The 19,597-nt window shown below is 40.8% G+C and overlaps 1 protein-coding gene across 2 annotated transcripts in view; it reads left to right on the top strand.

The window, feature by feature from the left end:
- ITPR2 (inositol 1,4,5-trisphosphate receptor type 2) overlaps positions 1 to 19,597 on the top strand; it is a 242,203-nt gene that overhangs the window by 65,578 nt on the left and 157,028 nt on the right. For both annotated transcript variants that reach the window (XM_018083671.1, XM_029963962.1), the window contains exons 14-22: positions 1,036 to 1,177; positions 1,885 to 2,043; positions 2,871 to 3,043; positions 4,748 to 4,867; positions 4,972 to 5,157; positions 5,792 to 6,043; positions 6,261 to 6,405; positions 7,333 to 7,483; positions 19,016 to 19,209. In XM_018083671.1, the coding sequence (XP_017939160.1) occupies positions 1,036 to 1,177; positions 1,885 to 2,043; positions 2,871 to 3,043; positions 4,748 to 4,867; positions 4,972 to 5,157; positions 5,792 to 6,043; positions 6,261 to 6,405; positions 7,333 to 7,483; positions 19,016 to 19,209 (1,522 nt within the window). The remainder of the gene's footprint in view (positions 1 to 1,035; positions 1,178 to 1,884; positions 2,044 to 2,870; positions 3,044 to 4,747; positions 4,868 to 4,971; positions 5,158 to 5,791; positions 6,044 to 6,260; positions 6,406 to 7,332; positions 7,484 to 19,015; positions 19,210 to 19,597) is intronic.

Here is a 19,597-nt window from a genome sequence, read left to right as displayed (position 1 = left end):
TGTAGCACTATTAGCATGTTTGTTCTTCCCACCTGCCCCTGAATTAAGGGATTTTGTTGTAGCCAAATGTATCCCACTGCCAGTGATGAAGTTCACTATTTGTCTTCACCTGCCTGTGGTTAAACTGGATATAAGACAGCTTCTCTAGCAATGTTAATTTGTAACCTGTAATGCATCATATACAGGTCCTTTTTTTTTTTTTTCCTGAAGATGTTAATTTTTGGTGATAAAACTGGATTTTTGCAGTCAGTTTCCAGTAGCAATTAGACCAGGTGGTTTAATATCATAACAGGCAGATCTGTAATGACCTGGGTGCTGGTACTCAGCCTCAAAAAGCTGAGTGAAAAAAAAAAAAGAACCCAAACATCTTTTTACTGTCTTATCACTTCCCTGCTTAGATAAAGAGAAGTCCCAACAGTTTATTTCTGGTTGCTTCATCCTAAATCTGCCTTTTCTGCTCTTTTTTTCTTGGAGGACACACATACCTTGCTGTTCTCTATCAGTGGGCTGAGACTTTCTTGGCTCAGTTATATATGAAAACAGTTATATATGAATATATATATATATATGAAAAAGTGTATATATGAAACAGTTTCTCGTGTCAGTAGGGAAATTATCTGGTGGCAGAATGTTTTTGTTCCTCTGCTGAGTCCATCATCTTGTTTCATGGACCCCTGATAAAACATAAAAATTCTTACTAGGCTGTTTAAGTTTCTTTTTACTACTCCTGGGCCTTGAGGCCAGCTGGTATAGATTTTGCATCTCTGAATACTGTGTATCAATCCAGCAGCCTGTATTTTTCTCCTGCTTTCCCTCTGGTTGTTGTTTAATGCCTTGGTAAATAGCCCTGTGATTGATTTAAGCTTCTGCTGAACCAAGGTTTAGAATCCTTAAGTATGTACCAAGCTTAACTTTGCAGTGATAGAAGTTCCATTTTGCCAGGTAAAGCTTGTTATAAGCATGATTTTTGTTCTTAATGAATCCTGGCAAGTGTTGAATGACTATATATAATAATGATTTGTCTATTCATTCTAGGTTTGTAACCAAGTTACTGGAAGATCTCATTTTCTTTGTTGCTGATGTGCCTAATAATGGGCAGGAAGTTTTGGATGTGATCGTTACCAAGCCAAACCGGGAACGACAGAAACTAATGAGGGAACAAAACATATTGGCTCAGGTACATCCTACTGTGTTAATAACTTAATTGTGTTTGCAACCAGATTGTAGGAGACAGTGAGGTGAGAAAATGTTATTTTTGGGTAATGTGGCTTATGCCATGGTGGGTTTGTGTGTGGTTGGACTGGGTAAATATGACACTACTGGGTCAAGGCTCATCTCTTGGTCCCTGAACCAGAGTGAAGTATGTGTCTGATGGCTTAGTTTCATGTGATTCTCATGACTTTTAAGGCTACATTTGAGAGCAAAGTGTTCACAAAATTTGAAATAAGCGTGCAGCACTGTCCCAATCCTGCAAGTGTTCCCCATATTGGAAAAATTCCAATGCCCTTCTAGACCTCTGGCTTTGTTTGTATGAGGGCAAACTTGCAAGTAAATAAAAATTAATGGTCTCTTTAAGTAGCCTACTGAAATAATTAAAAAAAAGGGGGGAAAAAGATGAAATTGGACAGCAGTCAGCATAGTCTTCCTTTTCCTTTAATGTATCCCAAGTTAAGGCACTTAACAAACAGTGGTCAAAATTGGGAATAGCAGAAATAGAGAAAGCAATATCAGTCACGTTGGTGGGAAATCTAAAGCTGAACACAAATGCATACAGCTGTAATGTCTCAGATTGTGGCCCCACTTGCATTTAGTCAAGGCTGTTAATTTAAGTTTAGCAAAAATCTGGGTTTGGTTTTCATTGTCATCAATTCTGATTTTGAGCAGATATTTGGCATCCTCAAAGCTCCTTTTAAGGACAAAGGTGAAGGATCGATGCTGAGACTTGAAGACCTGGGTGACCAGAGATATGCTCCCTACAAATATGTGTTGAGATTATGTTACAGAGTTCTCAGACATTCCCAACAGGACTATAGGAAGAACCAGGTCAGTGGTGTTGAGGGTAATTTTCCTCCTGATTCCTATAATTATATATCCTGGATTTGACATCGCTCTCTGCACTTACAAGTGGGATTCTGTGGTGAAAGGCCTGTTTTTTTGTGGGTTATTACTGTATGAATTGAAAGTTCAGCAATGAATATCACAACTTCACCTTGTACTTTTACAGGCTCAAACTGAGACTGGGGTGCACTGCTTCCTTCATGAGCTTCCTACTATTAAAAATATTCTCTTGGAGTCTAGACTATAAAGTGGGAAGTTTGCAAAACTATCTGTTTCTGTGTTTGTAGAGGGATGGCAGTGAATCAGAGCAGAATTTGCTCTGTCAGGTAGCCTGATTTCCCACTGCTGGAGACTTCCTGTGAGCAAAAAGGATTTCAGAACATGGACTAAAAGGACTAGAGATAAAAGTTCAAACTGCTGTGTGTGGCTTCTTTGTTTTATTTCTAATGCTTTACAGAAATATTTTTGTCTTGGAAGGAGGGAAAACTCAGGAAAAAAGCTTCTTAAACGATATAAAAACCTTTTGTTTTTTTTCCTTATAAAAAAAATTAGCTGCCATTTCTTGAATTTTATGTATATTTTCGTGGATTCATTCCTCTGGTATATGAAAGAATAAGAAGAGTTGGTCATCCCTAATATGGAATCTGTTCCTTGCAGTACATATTTTAGGTGTTCAGATGTTCTTTTGTTCAGGCCAGCTCAGAGAGGAAAGTTTTGAGGGTTATTTTGATTAACTGAGCTGAATGCCTCTGGTTCTAAAATAAAAACATTACTGCTCAGTGGTTCACCATGGGAATTTTCCTTTTTTTCAGGAATATATTGCTAAGAACTTCTGTGTCATGCAGTCCCAGATTGGTTATGATATTCTGGCAGAAGACACCATCACAGCTTTGTTGCACAACAACAGAAAACTGCTAGAGAAACACATCACAGCTAAAGAAATAGAGACATTTGTGAATTTACTCAGGAGAAATCGAGAGCCAAGGTTTGATGTGGTCCACACAACTTACTTTTTCTCTATTGATAGGTTTTTGTGTTTGCAGTAGCTGTGAATCTCCCTGCTATTCATTGCTCTGATGTCTCTTTCTCCCAGTTTTGATGTGGCAAACAGAAAAACCCACATAGAAAATATCGGTACTACCTGTTAGTCTTGGGGTTTGACTGTGTCTGCATTTCAGAACCTACTGAAAAGACGGTTTGTACTTCACAAGATGGTTTTGAAAATTTCGTATTACTTCAGATTGGGACAAAGAGATACAAACAGAAAGTTTAATTTCTCCTCTGTAAAACTGCCACTTGTGTTGTTTCCCCTGCCAATAATCTTGATGTAAATTACACAGATGGCAGTTTTTCTAAGCTTTTATTAATACCAGTTTTTCTGCAGGTTCTGATTCCAGGTCAGACCTAGAGCAGTGAAAATCCCAGTAAACGTGTCCTAGACCAAATTTTGTTCCAAATGAAAAATTCTGGCCTTGAACTTCGCTCATTTGAATTTTTTTTTTATTAGCTTTAGGTCAGAATATAAAAGAAGTGGATTTTTTTTTTTTAAACTGGAAAATCTGTTTTTATGGCTGATAGTAGATGGTCAAAGTTTTTGTACCTGGATTTCTAAGGAAGCGGAATGTATGACATGTACGTGTGTGTGTGTGTGTGTACCTGCTCATATCTGCTCCCCCACCAGCTCTTAAGCCTCTTGCCCAGTTTTGGCTACGTTTGCTAGAGGAGTGGTGGGCTCAGGGATACTTAGTTCCTAGGAGTGTCATGGAAAGAAGGACCTACATAGAGGGAACAAGCCCTTTTGATATCTCAGTGAGGCAAAGACTGCAGTACTGTTAATGCACACAGAGGAATCCATGGAAAAGAGACAAAACCAGATACCTCATAAATGCCCCAACTGTGAGGAAAGCCTCAGCCTGAACCTTGTTAAACATCAGAAGACCTAAGATTGAGAGGAAAAATTCATAGGAGACTGAATTCCTTGCAAAACTTCATTGTTTGTGCTTTACATGGAATGACCTCTTTGAATACAGAGGTCCTATGTTCAGCTCCTGCCAGGTCTTCACTCTTCTCTGATTGCCTAGAGTTCCCCAGAAGTGTTCAAGGCCAAGTTGGATGGACCCCTGAGCAACCTGGTCCAGTGGGTGGCACCCCTGCCCATGGAAGGGGAGTTGGAATTAGATAATCTTTAAGGTTGCTTCCAACCCCTACCCTTCTTTGGTTCATACTTCACTAATTGTTGGCTGCGTCACTTCAGAGATTTTAAAAGGCAGCTTTGGAAGGTGGAGGTGTGGTCTCCTCCCGTGCAGTGGAGCTCCCCAGAGGGCACATGACTGTCTCCAGCACAAGGAACATCTTCTTGCTACTTAGGTTAGGGATATATGTTAGGGAATGTCACCTGCTGGGGTGATGGGTGAGGGTGAGTGCTCTTGCTTTCGGTTCCTGACAAGCATAGTGACCTTCAGTGGAGTTCCCCTGCCAGCCAAACTTGAGACAGCCTCAGACTGCTCAGACTCACTGTTGTGAGTTGCAAAGTATGAATTGGCAAAAGTTGTACATCAATAAATATTGTGATTTGTGCTCCCTTGAGCATCCATACTCCAGTACTGGCTGCTAGGGATTTCTACTGCAGTGTTTCTGAGTAGTATTTTAAATCTCATTTTCTGTTGCATCTGTGTTTTTTTGCCTGCAGATTCTTGGATTATCTGTCAGACCTGTGTGTATCCAACACCACAGCAATACCAGTAACTCAGGAACTCATCTGCAAGTTTATGCTGAGCCCAGGGAATGCTGACATTCTCATTCAGACCAAGTGAGCATCTGTAATTGGAACACAGCACCTTTTTGTTGCCTGCTCTATTGTTATATCTGTAGCAGTTTGCTGTTGGCTCCATTGTGAATGGTTTGTGTTTGCAGGCTGGTTTCAACACAAACGGACAATCCCTTGGAATGCCCAGTCATCTCAGATGATGTGGATGAAGAGGAAGTGTGGCTTTATTGGATTGACAGCAACAAGGAGCCTCATGGCAAAGCCATCAGACATCTGGCTCAGGAAGCGAAGGAGGGCACGAAAGCTGATTTAGAAGTTCTAACCTACTACAGGTAAAACTGTTTATTCAGGCAAAATGTAAACTCTCTGAAGCCTCCAGTGCTGTTCTTAGTCAGTTCATTTGCCAATATCAAAAAAAGGAAACCAGGTCATACAGAAACTGGGATTAAAAGTTAGTTTCAAGTTTTTCTTGCAGGAGGCATCACAGTTTCTGCTGTCTCTTCCAAGCAAATTTAGAGTTTCTTTTGCTCATCACAGCTCTCTGTGTCTGTCATTTTGCCTCTCACCTTTTCTTTACTGGGCTCTAATTTTAGGTTGTGCTGCCCTGGAAGCAAGGCATGGTCTGAGGGAGGAGTGTCCTGAGGGTCTTGAGGATTAGGGGAAAAGGTGATAATGGAACAATGTCTTATACTGATTGAAAACACATAGTCCAAGTGCTTCAGCCTTCCACTGAACTGTTTCCTTTGACTTCCAGAGGGAGCCCAGTCTTCATGGGAGCTGGATCCTGACATTAGCATTTTTAATGGCAAGTCAATCCCTTGTTTAGCAAAGTCACTCTTGTAATTTTTGAGGCTTTATACCAGCAAGGCTGATATTAGGTTTGTAAAATGAGATTTTGAGGGGCAGTGTTTCATTTCCAACTGCTTTCTTTGAATACCATGTTACTACCTTTTTTTTTTTCTTAAGGTACCAACTTAACCTCTTTGCAAGGATGTGCCTGGACCGCCAATATCTCGCCATTAACCAGATTTCTGCCCAGCTCTCAGTAGACTTGATCCTACGGTGCATGTCTGATGAAAGCCTCCCCTACGACCTCCGGGCTTCTTTCTGTCGGCTGATGCTACACATGCATGTGGACAGAGATCCTCAGGAATCTGTGGTGCCTGTCAAATATGCCAGATTGTGGACTGAAATTCCTACTAAGATCACAATCCATGAGTAAGTTGAAAGTGCTTCAGACTAAAGTACAAAAGCACTTTGTAGGGTTGTTCTCGGGACAAAATGGTTGTAGATGTCTAATGTTGACAAAAGATGTTTCTGTAGCAGAGCACAGAACTGTTAATTAATGTTACTCTTGGAGACTTCCATGGGTTTTATTTTTCACTCTGTTTCTATAGATGTTTAGTTTTCCTTTTTTCTGTGCCTTGCACTGTAGGTATGATTCCTTCACTGATTCTTCGAGGAATGAAATGAAGACCAAGTTTGCACTAACTATGGAATTTGTAGAAGAGTACTTGAAAGAAGTTGTGAATCAGCCCTTTCCTTTTGGAGACAAAGAGAAAAATAAACTTACATTTGAGGTACTTCTCAGCTATCTACATCCTACTTACAGTACTCCTCATTTCAGCTAAGTTGACATATTTCAAAATAAAAGCAGTTGCGGAATAAATGTTGGTGCAAAATAGCCTGAAGAAGCACCAGTTCCTAATTTCAGTGTTCTTGGTGATGACTGTTACTGCAGAAAATTATATTCTTGTCTGCTGTCAAACAGCTGTATTTTTCCAACCCTTCCCACCTTCTCCTGAGGTGGTTGCATTTCGGTGGAGGGAGAGGGGATATGTGGGAGGATGAATGGCCATATTATCTTTCTTTCTACATTAGTGAAATAACGTGTAAGGATTCTTCAATATAAGTAAGTACTATTCTCTCTAAGATATTACACTGAAGAAAATAACCTAATGCTGTGGTTTAAGTATTGTGTGAAATTCCTGACAGAAACTTTAGATAGGCCTAAATTTTCTGGATTCAAATAACATTGAATAAAGGGGAAATGCTTCCAGCTTTTATAGTTCCTTCTCCAACCCACCTCCCAAGCTTTGTCACAGCTGCTTTTGGTCACCTGAAATCACCTCTGTTCTTACCAGAGTCATCTTATCTTTCTTCTGACTTCCATCTTCCCCAGCTGCTGCCTCTTTAAATAATTTCCTTCTTCTTGATCTTAGATATTTTCACAGGTGCAATTGTATCCTTCCAAACCTTCCTAAATCTCACCTTGGATTTGCTGTTTGCTGTAATTCGACTGGCCAATTGTTTTTGTGTAACTCTGACAAACATTTAATGTCACCTTAGTCCAAGGCCCACTTAAATCAGTGGAGAGACTTGTGCTAATTTGAGTGCACTCAAGATCTGAATCTCTGTGGAAGCTGCTGTGTGAAACATGGATTGCACAGCTGAACACCATAAAGGTTGTCAATACTTCCTTCATTTTTAATTTCTTTTTCTCATAGGTGGTACATCTGGCTCGAAACCTCATATACTTTGGCTTTTATAGTTTTAGTGAGCTCCTCAGACTGACCCGGACGCTGCTGGCAATCCTGGATATTGTTCAAGTTCCTATATCGTCCTACTTCGAAAGGCTGAGCAAGTTTCAGGATGGAGGTGAGAAAAGCAGCAAAATCTGTTGTTCCAGTGTGCAATTAGCTTTTTTAGGTTGGAAATAATTTATGGAACATCTCATTACTCTTTCAAGGTTCTTTATTCGCGCATAACCTGCCTACAGGAATGTATTGCAGGGTACATTAAGAAGGTTGGGTAAAAGGAACCTTCCTGACTTGTGGTCACTGCCTTGGTGTTGCTGCTGCTTTGCTTATTTGCAACTGAATTTTCAGATTTTGTTCTGAGCCTCAGTATTCCTTGCAGTGAACATCCCAAGCAAGTTCAAACAGCAGCTGCCTGAGCACAGTGGCACAAATGTTTATCAGGCATCTTAGCACTTCACTGAAAGGGAGAAAAGATGTTACTGGTGCCCTAATTGAAGAAGCACCAGATGGAAGCCCAGAGGAGGATGTGTTGGTCAGTTTAAATTATCCTTTCTTTAACCCCACGACTATCCTGTATGACCCACTGCCTTTTCTTCCGTGGCTTTCAACTGGGTTGAAGAATGAGTGTGCCAGGAAGGTGTCGAAACTTAGCAGTTTAGTTTTCCTGTGTGTGTGGAAGAGAGGTGTGACAGTCGTGTGGGCTGAGGGTCCAGGAGACTGACTGATGGCAAATTTTGTGTTAATATGTAGCTGGTGTTGCCAACCAGCTGGCTCACAGCACCAAAATGGATGAGCTGTCTTGTTTGAAACAATTATTTTGTATTTTCTCTGGGAGGCGTTTTCCCAGCTTTTGAGTTTTTCTAATCATCTTTCTACTCAGTCACTCCCACAGATGCCCTGCAGGAATGTGCCATCCTTTATAATGTTTTCCTTCTTTAAGGTTCACATGCTCTGGGGATGTTTAGACTGTCACTGTCATCTCTGAACCAAGATGTTTTATGCTTGATTCTCTTGATCTTCCCTCCATCACTGCCAGTAGACTTTCCTGCAAACTTCTGGAAGTCTTTCCTGCAGTGCAGTGCACACTAAGTCCTGCTGGAGCTGGCTGCAGTCCCTCCACAGCACTAGAGGAAAGACTGTATGTTCAGGCACTTGGAATTATGTTTTGCTTTTTTGTCCCTGAAAGACTGCATTGCAGACTCTCTTCTTAAATGACTCTGGACACAGTTTGACTCCATTGACACTATTGCCAACATGGAACATGCAGATGTGGTTCTTGTGTTGTTCTCACTCTGCCCAAGTCTTTAATCCTGATTATACATCTCATTCAATGTTTTTACTCACATTCATTACCCATAAAATCATGTTTCATCCTTAATTCTCTTCTATTTCTGTTGAAGGGTTTCATTCCCCTTTCACACAGATATTCTGTCTGTTAGAAAACTGAGTTGTTGGAACAAGTTACTTGTTTTATTGGTTACCTGTCTTGGTTTTTTATTGTCTCTTTTAACTTAAAATACCAATCTGTTAGGCTGTTAAAAAGGATTAAAGTAGAAATTACCTAAGTCTGGGTTTTCTGAGGTTTTGGAAAACGTGTTGGCATTTTCTAAAATCAGAATGGTCTGTTAATTTTTTTTGGAAAGTGTTTTCTTATTCATACCTTCCATAAAATACAGACAGATGGATTGTTCCCTGCCCTCCTTCAGGATGGTGGGAACCCTCCCTCCAGTCAGGTAGGGGTGAGGGTGACTTCTTGCCTTTAAAAAAGGTCAGTATCCATTCTTCCATATCTCTCCAGACTTTAGCAGGTCCAATACTGTGTGTCCCTCCAACACATTAATGTTCTTGGGATGTGCAGGTGTACACAGCTTCCTTTTTTAAGGAAAACTACCTTCCTTGAGTTGCAAAACTCATTATATTGATGTTCTTTAAACAAACAAACAAAAAGGTAAGATTGTATCTGTTGTGATTTTGTGTATATACTGCAGATATATGGAAGTAAATTATAAGTTTGAGAGTTTATAAAAGTTATGGGGTTTTGTTTGGGGTTTTATGTTTGTTTGTTGGTCATTTTTTTTTTTTTCTTTAAAGCATCCAGCCAGTGATCACAAATGTCTGGGCATTAGCTTAAATCAGGAGGAACACATATTTCATTCTTTGAGCTTAGAGCTTTGAAATGTAGCTCTAAACTCCAATTTTGACAAACACTGACAGCCAATCTTTATAGATATAAAGAAATATGCTTAAATTTTATCAAGCATTAGGGGTGTGATCCTGTAACTCTACTGTGGGAAAGTGCTACTGAATACCAGCTCAGGCTCTGTATTTTTTAATTTTCGTCACTATCTTACTGTAAATTTGCACAGAATAATATTAAACGTATATTTATCAGCGATATTTTGTCAATAACTATGCCAATTCAAAACCGCAGTTATTTTCAGATTCTAGGAAAAGTGACTTGAAAGGAGGCTTGACCAAATGAAAAAGTCATGTGATAACTATTCTTCAACTGTAGTAGATAAAAGGTGGTATCTCTACAGAAGAATTTTGGTTAGGATTTATGTATTTCACATGACAGGTCTTGCCTTTTAGTTTTGTTAAAAAGTAGTGATTTCCATGGGAAAATCAATGCTAAATAAATTCGGGAACAGATAGGTTGTACTGCCTTTCAGTTATGGCCATTGACTTGTTCCAGATCAGTAACAACAAAAACTTCCAATGTCTGGTTCCTGGAATGTGAAGTTGTAGGGAACTGCTGAGCTCAAAAAATTGTAGTCAGGATTTTGGGAAATACATTAATGATGGGTGAAAGAATGTGGTGAGTCTTGGCTGTGGGAAACCTGCCTGGAGTTTTGCACCTCAAAATTGAAACAACCAGATTCTCAACCAGCAACCTGGAGCCTTCTTCCATGTTTAATATTTATTTCTTAAATAGACCCACTTATTTCAGTAAAACTACTTGCTAAGTAAGGAAGTATATATGACAAGTGTTGAACTGTTGAAGCAAATCTGCAAAATGGGATGTATTTTTAGGCTTAGTTGCATGAAGACTTAATTAACCTTTTACCTGAAGATGTCATTTTCCAAACTTTGCTTAAGTTTTGAGCCACCTTGGTGGCTGAGGTAGTCCTTGATATTTTGTGTGAGTTTTTCTCTATCTTGGTTCTGAAAAGATTCTAAACAGATCATGGAATCATGGTGTGATTTGGGTTCGAAGGGACCTTAAAGACCATTTCTTTCCAAACTCTTGCCATGGGCAGGGACACCTTCCACTAGACCGGGTTACTGCAAGCCCCATCCAACCTGGCCCTGGACATTTCCAGGGATGGAGCAGCCACAGCCAACCTATGCCAGTGCCACGCCACTCTCATAGGGAAGAATTTCTTCCTAATATCCAATCTACACCTACTCTCTGTCAGTTTGAAGCCATTCCCTCTTGTCCTGTTGTTCCTTATATTAATGTAAATGTTATGCCTTGCTTGCTTTAAAAAGCTTGATTTTAATGCCACTGTCAGTTCCTTCATCCAGAATTAAATTAGCATGCATGTAGTTTTCAGGTGTGACCTTATTTGACGGAGACAGATTGGGGAAAGTTGGCTGGAAACATTTGTGAGAAAAGATCCTGGAAAAAGTAATGATATGTATTTTTGGAAATGCTTCTTACCTAGATTACATCCTAAAAATGAATTGACTTGAAAATGTTACAACCAACTTTTTTTGTTTCAGTCAGTGTGTCTTAACTTTGAATGATTTTCATGGTTCTTTGAAGATTTTTTCTGTTCCTTTTTTCCTGTTTTTTTAGAATCTAAAAAGAAATAAATATGGAGTTTACAAAATATACTTCTCGTATCCTAAAGAGGCATTTTTTTTCGTAAGGACAAAGGGAGGACTTCATTTAGTAGTGCTGTCTTTCTGGCACCTTTAAAGAACATTATAATCTCTTGCAGTTTTAATTAAAAGGTAAAGTCGTCGCTTTTCTAGTAAGCGCACCCTGCTGTATCATTCCAAAGTAAGGAACCAATCTGCCTTGTCCAATACTGCTGATTTAGTCTCTGTGAATTAAAATGCACATCTTTCTCTAGGTGCTATTTGATCTTTCAAATAGCTGATTTTGGTCAAACCATGCAACTACAGCATATGTCGGGTCTGAAAGATGAAGCAACATGGTAGGAGTAGTAGGTGAGCTAACACCTTTGTCATGTGGCTCAGTGCTATTTGGTTGTTTGGGAATGAGAATAAGGACATGCAAGGAAATACATCCTTAAATTGAAGCTGCATATGTCTTGGGATGCAGGACACAGTGCTGGGCATCAATTGAAAAAGCCCTCAGTGGTGCAAACCTTATCTGCAGACTAAGTCTTTTCCTCAGGAGTTCTATGTAAGTGGCTACAATTTTCCTGAGCCAGTGTCCACTGACATCAATGAGAGTCTTCTGGTTCCCTTTGCTGAGTCTTCTTGAACAAACTGGTTTTAAAAACTACCTGTAATAAGCTCAATTGCTCCTGCATCTGTGATTCTCCCATGAAATGTGTTGCTTGTTGAAATGAAATGCATGGAATGCATCATGAAAAGTGTGTGTCGTGCTGCAAGCTTTCATAGAATAGAGTCATAGAATGGCCTGGGTCGGAAGAGATGTGAAAGATCATCTTGTTCCAACCCCCCTGCCATGGCAGGGGCACCTTTTACTAGACCAGACAAATGCCAGGAGCTCAGTCCCTCAATTCCAACTGGGCAAGAAGTTGGGTAGCATTTTCTTCCAGCCCTCTTGGCTGCAAGTAGACATGTGTAGTGCTTAGAAGCACCAGTGAGACCACTGCTAGAACTGCCTTTTCTCTGGTTCCTTTGGGTCCTTGGTGATCCAGAAGGACCAGGTTTCATCCATGACTATTAGAAATGACTGCTGTTTCTCAACCTTTCACCTATGTCTGTTAGCTGCTCTTTTGTCTAGTTAACAATTGGAAATATCTTCTTGAAGCATACCTTGATTAGCAGACCTAATGAGGCAGTGGCTGTCTGGCAGACTGGAGCAGTAATTTAGACCAGTGATTTATGAGAAAAGAAAGGTTACAAGAGGAAAAAAAGATTTAACCCTTAGGAAAGTTACCTGTGTCAGTCACAGATGTCTGCAGTGAAGCAACTTCAGAGCACTGTCAGACCAAAGGGGAGGTCATTCTGAGAGCTTAATTCTGTGGCATGAACCGTTTCTCTTTCCCCCTTATTCTCTCCCTTATCATGAGTCCTGTGCATTAATGTGATTCCAGAGGCCATTGCTCTTCTAGGAATCAATATCCCTCTTACAGATGTAGCTCAGCTAGAAGGCTTGATTCCCATGATGCTTTTTACCTTCAAGGCTGGCACGGTGATGGATGTTGGTATTTTTCCTTTGCCTAATGTCCATGGCATAAAAGCCATGCTTGACACTGCTTCATGGTTTTGAGGATAGGCAAAATCAACAGAACCTGCAGAATGTCAGGAGGAGGTGAAGTTTGGTGGAGTTTCACCATGGTTGGGCAGCAGTGAATTTGTATACAAGAAGGGAAGGCAGGTCAGTGGAGGCTAGAGAGGCCAGAAGCACTCAAGGAGTGGGTAGCAAATGTATGTGCATTGCATATTGTAGTTTTTTTTTTTCCTTTGTTTTGCCTCATGATTTCTGAGGACTATAAAATATAGAAGTGACACCTCACCATGTGCCCTTAATGCCATGCATTAGGTTTTCTGGGAGGCTTACTTGAGGGTCAGCTAGTTATTAAGTGATGAAAAATGGTTTAGTGAAGACATAAAGTGTGATTCTTGGCCTGTTTATGGTAGGTTCTGAAATCTTTATGAACAAATTCTGTAGAAAACCTGTAAAAATTAATACCTCTTTCACAAACAGAGCTGTAAGGCTTAGTGCTTCTGGCAAATAATATACAGCTCTAAAGGGTTTGAAATAAAATGTGTTCCTTTAGGTGCTGAAGTATGGTTATTATATGTCTTAAAAATGGCTGTAACTTTTCATGCAGAAAAATTAAACTACATGAAGCAATGCAGCCAAATCAGCAGAGGCAAAGAAATGTCGAGCTAAAGCTGCCACAGGGTTTTTAATTTTGCCCTTGGTAACCACACATTACTGCAGACGCTGTTCCCTGCTGGAGGATCTCCAAGGACTGGTGGTGTTGTGTGCTTTAGGATGACCCTGAAGCTTTAGGAAGCTTGTGGTGGAGCAATAGTTTAGGTCTGACTGAAAGCCACAAAGCCAAGGCATCTTGGAGTCTTGCTGTTCTAAGTACTGCCTTAAAACCTGGTTGAACACACACTGGCACATGGGTTGAGACAACCTGAACCAGTTTTCTACTGAAAACTCACTTTGATGATGGTAAAATTTTGGACTTTCAGCATCATGGCAAAATCTCTCCCCTAATATGGTAGTAAGCTTGGAAACCAGCCTAAATCTCCCCCAGCACACTGGCAAAATTCAGTTTTGCCTCACCAGGGCTACAGTGGGTAAAAGTGAAATTCATGGGGAAAAGTGAGACTGGCTGAGGAGGACTGGGAAGGCTTTAGGACTTTGTTGGGTGGTAGATGGGGAAGGAGGCCTTCAGGACCTCAGCATGACCCGGCCGTGTGCGCTGGCACCCAGAAACCCCCCGTGTGCTGGGCTGCACCCAAAGCAATGTGGGCAGAAATTCTTCCCTGTGAGGGTGGTGAGGCCCTGGCACAGGTTGCCAAGAGAAGCTGTGGCTGCCCAATCCCTGGAAGTGTCGAAGGCCATGTTGGATGGGGCCCTGAGCAACCTGGGATAGTGGAAGGTGTCCCTGCCCATGGCAGGGGATTGGAACAAGGTGATCTTTAAGGTCACTTCCAACCCAAACCCTATAGTCTCTGATTCTCTATGGCAGCTCCAATGTAGGTACTTACTTTCCAGAAGCATTGAACATCCAGCTTTTCCCATCCCTAATGAAGCTGCTGAGTGTTAAAATCCTTTCGAAAATATAGGCACTTTTTAAAATTCTGAGGAGGGAGATGAGCACTGTGGAAAACTGTTTGAGCTAAAAACAGCTGGGCAATTTTGCAAACTGAGTCCTGGGAATCCATCTTTGACCCCTCTGTGTTCAGGAAGACTGAACAGCAATGTGAGTAAGAACCCACTGCACAGTTCTCTGTACTTTGTGTGAAATACCTCAAATTCTGTGGGTCCTGGAGCCCAAACTGAGGATTCTGCACAGCAATTGGCTGGGAACAATTTGAAGAAAAGGCATGGATCACCGGCTGCCTTTGACAGTTGTTTTTCCTACTGAATATGGTATTTTGTCACTTACCATCCATGCTGCATTGCATAGCAGATTGTTGTTTACTTTTCTATTCTGCTTTTAGAATTTTTTGCAACCAGTAAATGACTTATCAAGAAAATATGTTTATGTAGAAAATGAAGTGTCAAATTATCCACTGTTTCGATTACTTGGGTGGTTGCTATTTTTTTCCCATAATTGACTCCTCTGAAAAGCCTTTCTTCTCAGAGAGGTTGTTGTGTTGTCAATTGTGCCAAATTGTATGAGATTATGTGCTACAGTTTTGTGACAGAAACTGATACTCATTAGGAAGTTGTGATCACCGTAATAAAAAGTAATGAAAAGGAGATGCACAGTTGTCTTTTCAAAACATGACAAGCATTCTTCTCTTTCCTGTTCTTTCAGTGTCTGCCAATCTGCAGCTCCTTTAAATTACCACTTGTGCATAGTGATTTCTTTATGACTAACCTTGTGAGACTGTACATTCAACAGGAGACCTTCCTAATGGGTCCACTGCTTAGGGAAGGCTCTTGGCATCTGGCTTGTCTTGGCAGAGGGGAAGGGAAAACTGGAAAAAAGATCCATAGAGGTTGCCTTGCGTTGTTTTCCTCTGTTGGTCAGTCACAGCTCTGAGCACTTCTGCAGTGGTTTACCAGTGAGGGAGGTGGTTGGCTGCACACACCAACATTGTGACATTGCAATGACCATTGTCTCCCTGCCACACTTCACAGACTTACATAAACGTTAATACCTTGACCTCAAAGCAAACAACAAAAGCTGAGGTCAGCAGGTTAAGGATGGCAGTCCCACATGAAGGCACAGCTCAGGCTTCTCTGGCAAAGTGCACACAAAAGTAATCAGGGTTCTCATCTGCTTGCTCTCTCTCCTGATTTAGCTCAGTTCACCAGCTGAGGCAGTAAGTTAATTTTTCTTTGGTCATTGATATTCAGGAAGCACTTTGGAGCTTTGACTAAGATCAGGGCTCCCTTATTTTAGTCATTGTGTGCATATGTACTAAGAACTTAAATCTCTTTTATTGAGCCAGTGTATTTTGTCTTGCATTGTTGCAAGCTTAGTGGACATCGTCAGTCACTCTTTAAGCCTCAGTAACCTTCCTGTGTGCCTTACCTCAGAGACACACACCCTTCCCTGCTGAGATAACTGTATTAAAGCCAAGAGGACACAAAAGCGTAGCAAGGAGAAGCAGCTCACTAGCAAGACTGCTGTGGGCCCTATGTTTGTGAGTGACAGATTTAAATCCATGCTTAACTCAGTCTAGACTTGCAAGGCTGGACAGATAACACAGCACTGTGAACACTGATTACCTGGGAGGGGTCTTTTGGAAGAGAAGCTACTCCCCACTCTTTATGTCCATGAATGATCCCCATGGCTTCTTTCACAGAGTAGAGCAGTTCCTCTCAGTGTTGAGACACATCAGCTGCCTCACTGCCAGCCCTGAATGTGTTGGTTGGCTGCTGTCTGCTCCTTAGAGATGGTTACATTTCATCAACACCCTACAAAACACGGTTGCTAAAATACCTTTCCTGAAAAGAAATGCTGAATTGCTCCAGTTGCTGTAGCATTTCAGCTCTGGGAGTGTTCTCCCCAAGCCTGCTCTGAGTTAGTTGAAAATTATAGTCAGAACCAAGCAGTTAGAAAGTTTTTGAAAATGGAGGTACTCCTGACACCTTGTCTCACTGCTGTTATTGACAGAAATCATGCAGTATTGAGCCACGACCCATTTCAGCTGTAAATACTGAACTGGATTAAGTAGACTTTTCTCTCACTGGAATCCCTTCCTATGCATTAATGAACTACAATTTGAAATGGCAGGGATAATAAGCACCACCTTAATCATCCCTTGCTTTCCTTCTTCTGTTTGTTGAGAATCAGTTGCATGAAGGTCAGCAGTAAAGGAATGTTGTGGACAGAGGGTTTATCCTTGTCAACGAGGCTGTTGGGATTCACACTGGTTTGTACCATCTTTGACCACTGGTGTTCTGTGGGTAAGGGGAAAGGACAGCAGTAATTTTTTTCTATTTCCTAGATGATTTTCTAGGGTTCAATATTACATTTAGTCCCTCACAGTCTTTGTTATTTCAGGTCTCTCACTGTCCTTTTTAGAGGTGGAGAAGGTGGCCTCCTCATTTATGGGGGTCATCTTGAAATGCAGAGAGAGTGGCTAATTCCTTGGTCATGGAGAGAGTTCAGTCCCCTTCCCTGCCATGCCTGTGCAGCACCCCAGTGACAGCTGAGAAAATAAGCCAGATGTGTGCTCTAGACAAAATTCCAGCTTGCTTTCTCCAGGAATTTGAGGTCCACCCAAGATATCCTTATCCAAAAGACACAAAGTTCTTTGTTAACTTTACACCAAATAGACTTCAGTCTTGAAGGGTGAGCAGGAGCTTTACAAGATAAAGTGGAATTCTTCTGCCTCATTTAGGACAAACTGCAGTTTTATCTAGTTTTTGAAAGAATATCTTCTGGGCTTGTCTTAAACTTAAGTGGTTTAATTATCATTTATCCCATTGAATGAAGATATTTAATAAAGAATTCCTAAGTGTTCCAAATACCTTCTATTTATATAGAAGGAAAGGTCTTCTTTTGAAACCATGTTGTGATGACTTCTCAACTGAGATGTAGAGCAGGGGTATTACAGGCCATGAAGCAGCTATGCAGTCTACAGGTCTTGTGATGGACATCAGCATCAAGGACAGGATGAAACGAATAATGTAATTTATTTCATTGTTTGAAGATTAAGTAGATGCAAAAAGTTTAACTGAAGGTACATGAAGGGTTGAAGGTCCTCTGCTTGGGCCGTAGCTTTACGCAGGTGTACTGAGTGGTGGTCAGCGCAAATAAATGTTTAGCACACTGGGAGAAAGGGGTTGGGGAGTGGGAGAGAAAGATATATCTGTACTCTGTTATTCCCAAGCTGTTTTATTTGACTTGAAAGGAAAATGCACTGTTTTCATTTTGCCACGAGAAGGGTATTTGGAATGATTTTACTTACTTTATGCTGGTGTAAGCAATTAGAACTTTCTATGCCTGCCTAAAGTGAGGACCCAGCCCTTAGTTTGATTCTAGCTTCTTTTTCCTGACATCATGCAAACTCAGAAATACATTTCCTCCTCTCCTTTGTAGGGACTCAAAGTGTTATTTTCAAAAGACCAATTCAGAGTGATTGCACACCAGACCAGATGCTGAATGGGACCTCAAACCTGACACTAATCTGCCTCATTCACTTTGAAAAAGCAAATTCTTTGTGACTTGTCCTTTAAAAGTCAGGGCTGAAGTCATCCTCTTTCCCTGCGTGCAGTACTTGAGCTCTGTGGATTGAAGAAAGAAGGGCATAAGAGGAGGATATTGCCAACAAAAATAAAATAGAGCTTTGGCTTTTTACAGCAAATTGTCTGGGAAGAGGGTCTCTTCAGTGGGAGTAAAGCTTGTCCATGGCATGGTGATTAAAGTGCACTAAAAGACATACAAGAACTATTCAGGCTTCTCTCAGCAAAGATCCATTTCCTTCAGTCTTTTCTTTGGTGTAATCTAAGTCTTGGTGCTCTTTCTGTGAAGAGATGCTGTCCTTCCCTTCCTTCTGTCCATTCATTCCTATCTGTGCTTTGCAAGAAAGGAATATAATTCACGTAGGTAGGTAGCGCAATATTCTCATTCTTTCTTCTCCCCACCTTTGTTAGGAGATAGTCATCAATTCACTGAGATGCTTTTCACATCAAAATTCACTATAAAGACCAGTATAATCTGTGGGAACAGAGTTATTTCTTGGTAAATTTTGCTGAACCAGCATCAGTGATATGTACCATTGCAACTAGACTGGATAAAGTTTCTGCCACATGAGTATAAAATAACTTTTTCCCTCATGTATGACTGACTTATGAAGGGCACTGTGATTACAGATACTAGTTTGACCTTCAGGACGGCCTTCAAGCCTGGCATTCTCCTGTGACTACTTAATGATTCTTAAAAATGGGTTAAACAAACTTCTTTAAGAAATTATTTTAGATGTAGGTAATATACCTGCAGGCAAAAGGAATGGATTAGGTGAACTACTAAGATTTCTTTAGCTCTACTTTTTATGATTTATTGAACACGTTAACAGAGCTCTGGAAATATTTTGGCATATTTTCCACCTGCTGACCTGGAAGGAATCACACCTGTAAGAAATGTCACCTCGGAAAATCAGTGTAGGAAATTTGTCCCTAAACCACTGGGTAATTTGAATTAATTCCTTCTCCTGAGTTTGATCAGGAATTGAGGAGTTCTTATTCGGTATGCCTGTTGAGACTGGAAGGGGGTTTGATGACATGGGGACGTGTGTGATATACTCATGGCAAATATATGTATTTTTGTTTAATGCATAGGAAACAACGTTATGAGGACCATCCATGGGGTAGGAGAGATGATGACCCAGATGGTGCTGAGCAGAGGGTCTGTGTTTCCCATCAGCACCCCTGATATACAGCCAAGCATTCACCCAAGCAAGCAAGCCAGCCCTGCAGACAGTGAAGATGTGATAGTAATGGACACCAAACTGAAAATCATTGAGATTTTGCAGGTAACAATGATTGGTGAAATGTTGCATAGCAAACATTTCACAGGACTTGACTTATTCACATAATGGCAAATTCTTGCTATTCACTGGGCTGTTCACTGTAAAAGTAACTCTTTGGTATGAGGAAGAATACTCCTCTGTGTGAACAGCACACATTTGCTTTGTGTATCAAATCCCAACTGCCTTGGGCAGTTCCTTGCTTGTGCCCTGAAGGAATGTTTCAGTGTTTTCTATAAATTCTGTGGATCTGTTGGTACCATTTTCACCTTTGAAGGAGCCCATTGGTTCTGACTTCTCATAGGTGATTTAGATTACTTTATTACTTGTCATCTGAAAGGCTCTCACTTGTTAGAGTATCCTCAGTACTGCCTTCTTTGGTTCCTTTAGTTTA

This window comes from Manacus vitellinus, unplaced genomic scaffold (assembly GCF_001715985.3).
Source record: "Manacus vitellinus isolate BGI_N305 unplaced genomic scaffold, ASM171598v3 scaffold_66_pilon, whole genome shotgun sequence".
Taxonomy (NCBI): domain Eukaryota; kingdom Metazoa; phylum Chordata; class Aves; order Passeriformes; family Pipridae; genus Manacus; species Manacus vitellinus.
This window is presented reverse-complemented; position numbering and strand designations above follow the sequence as displayed.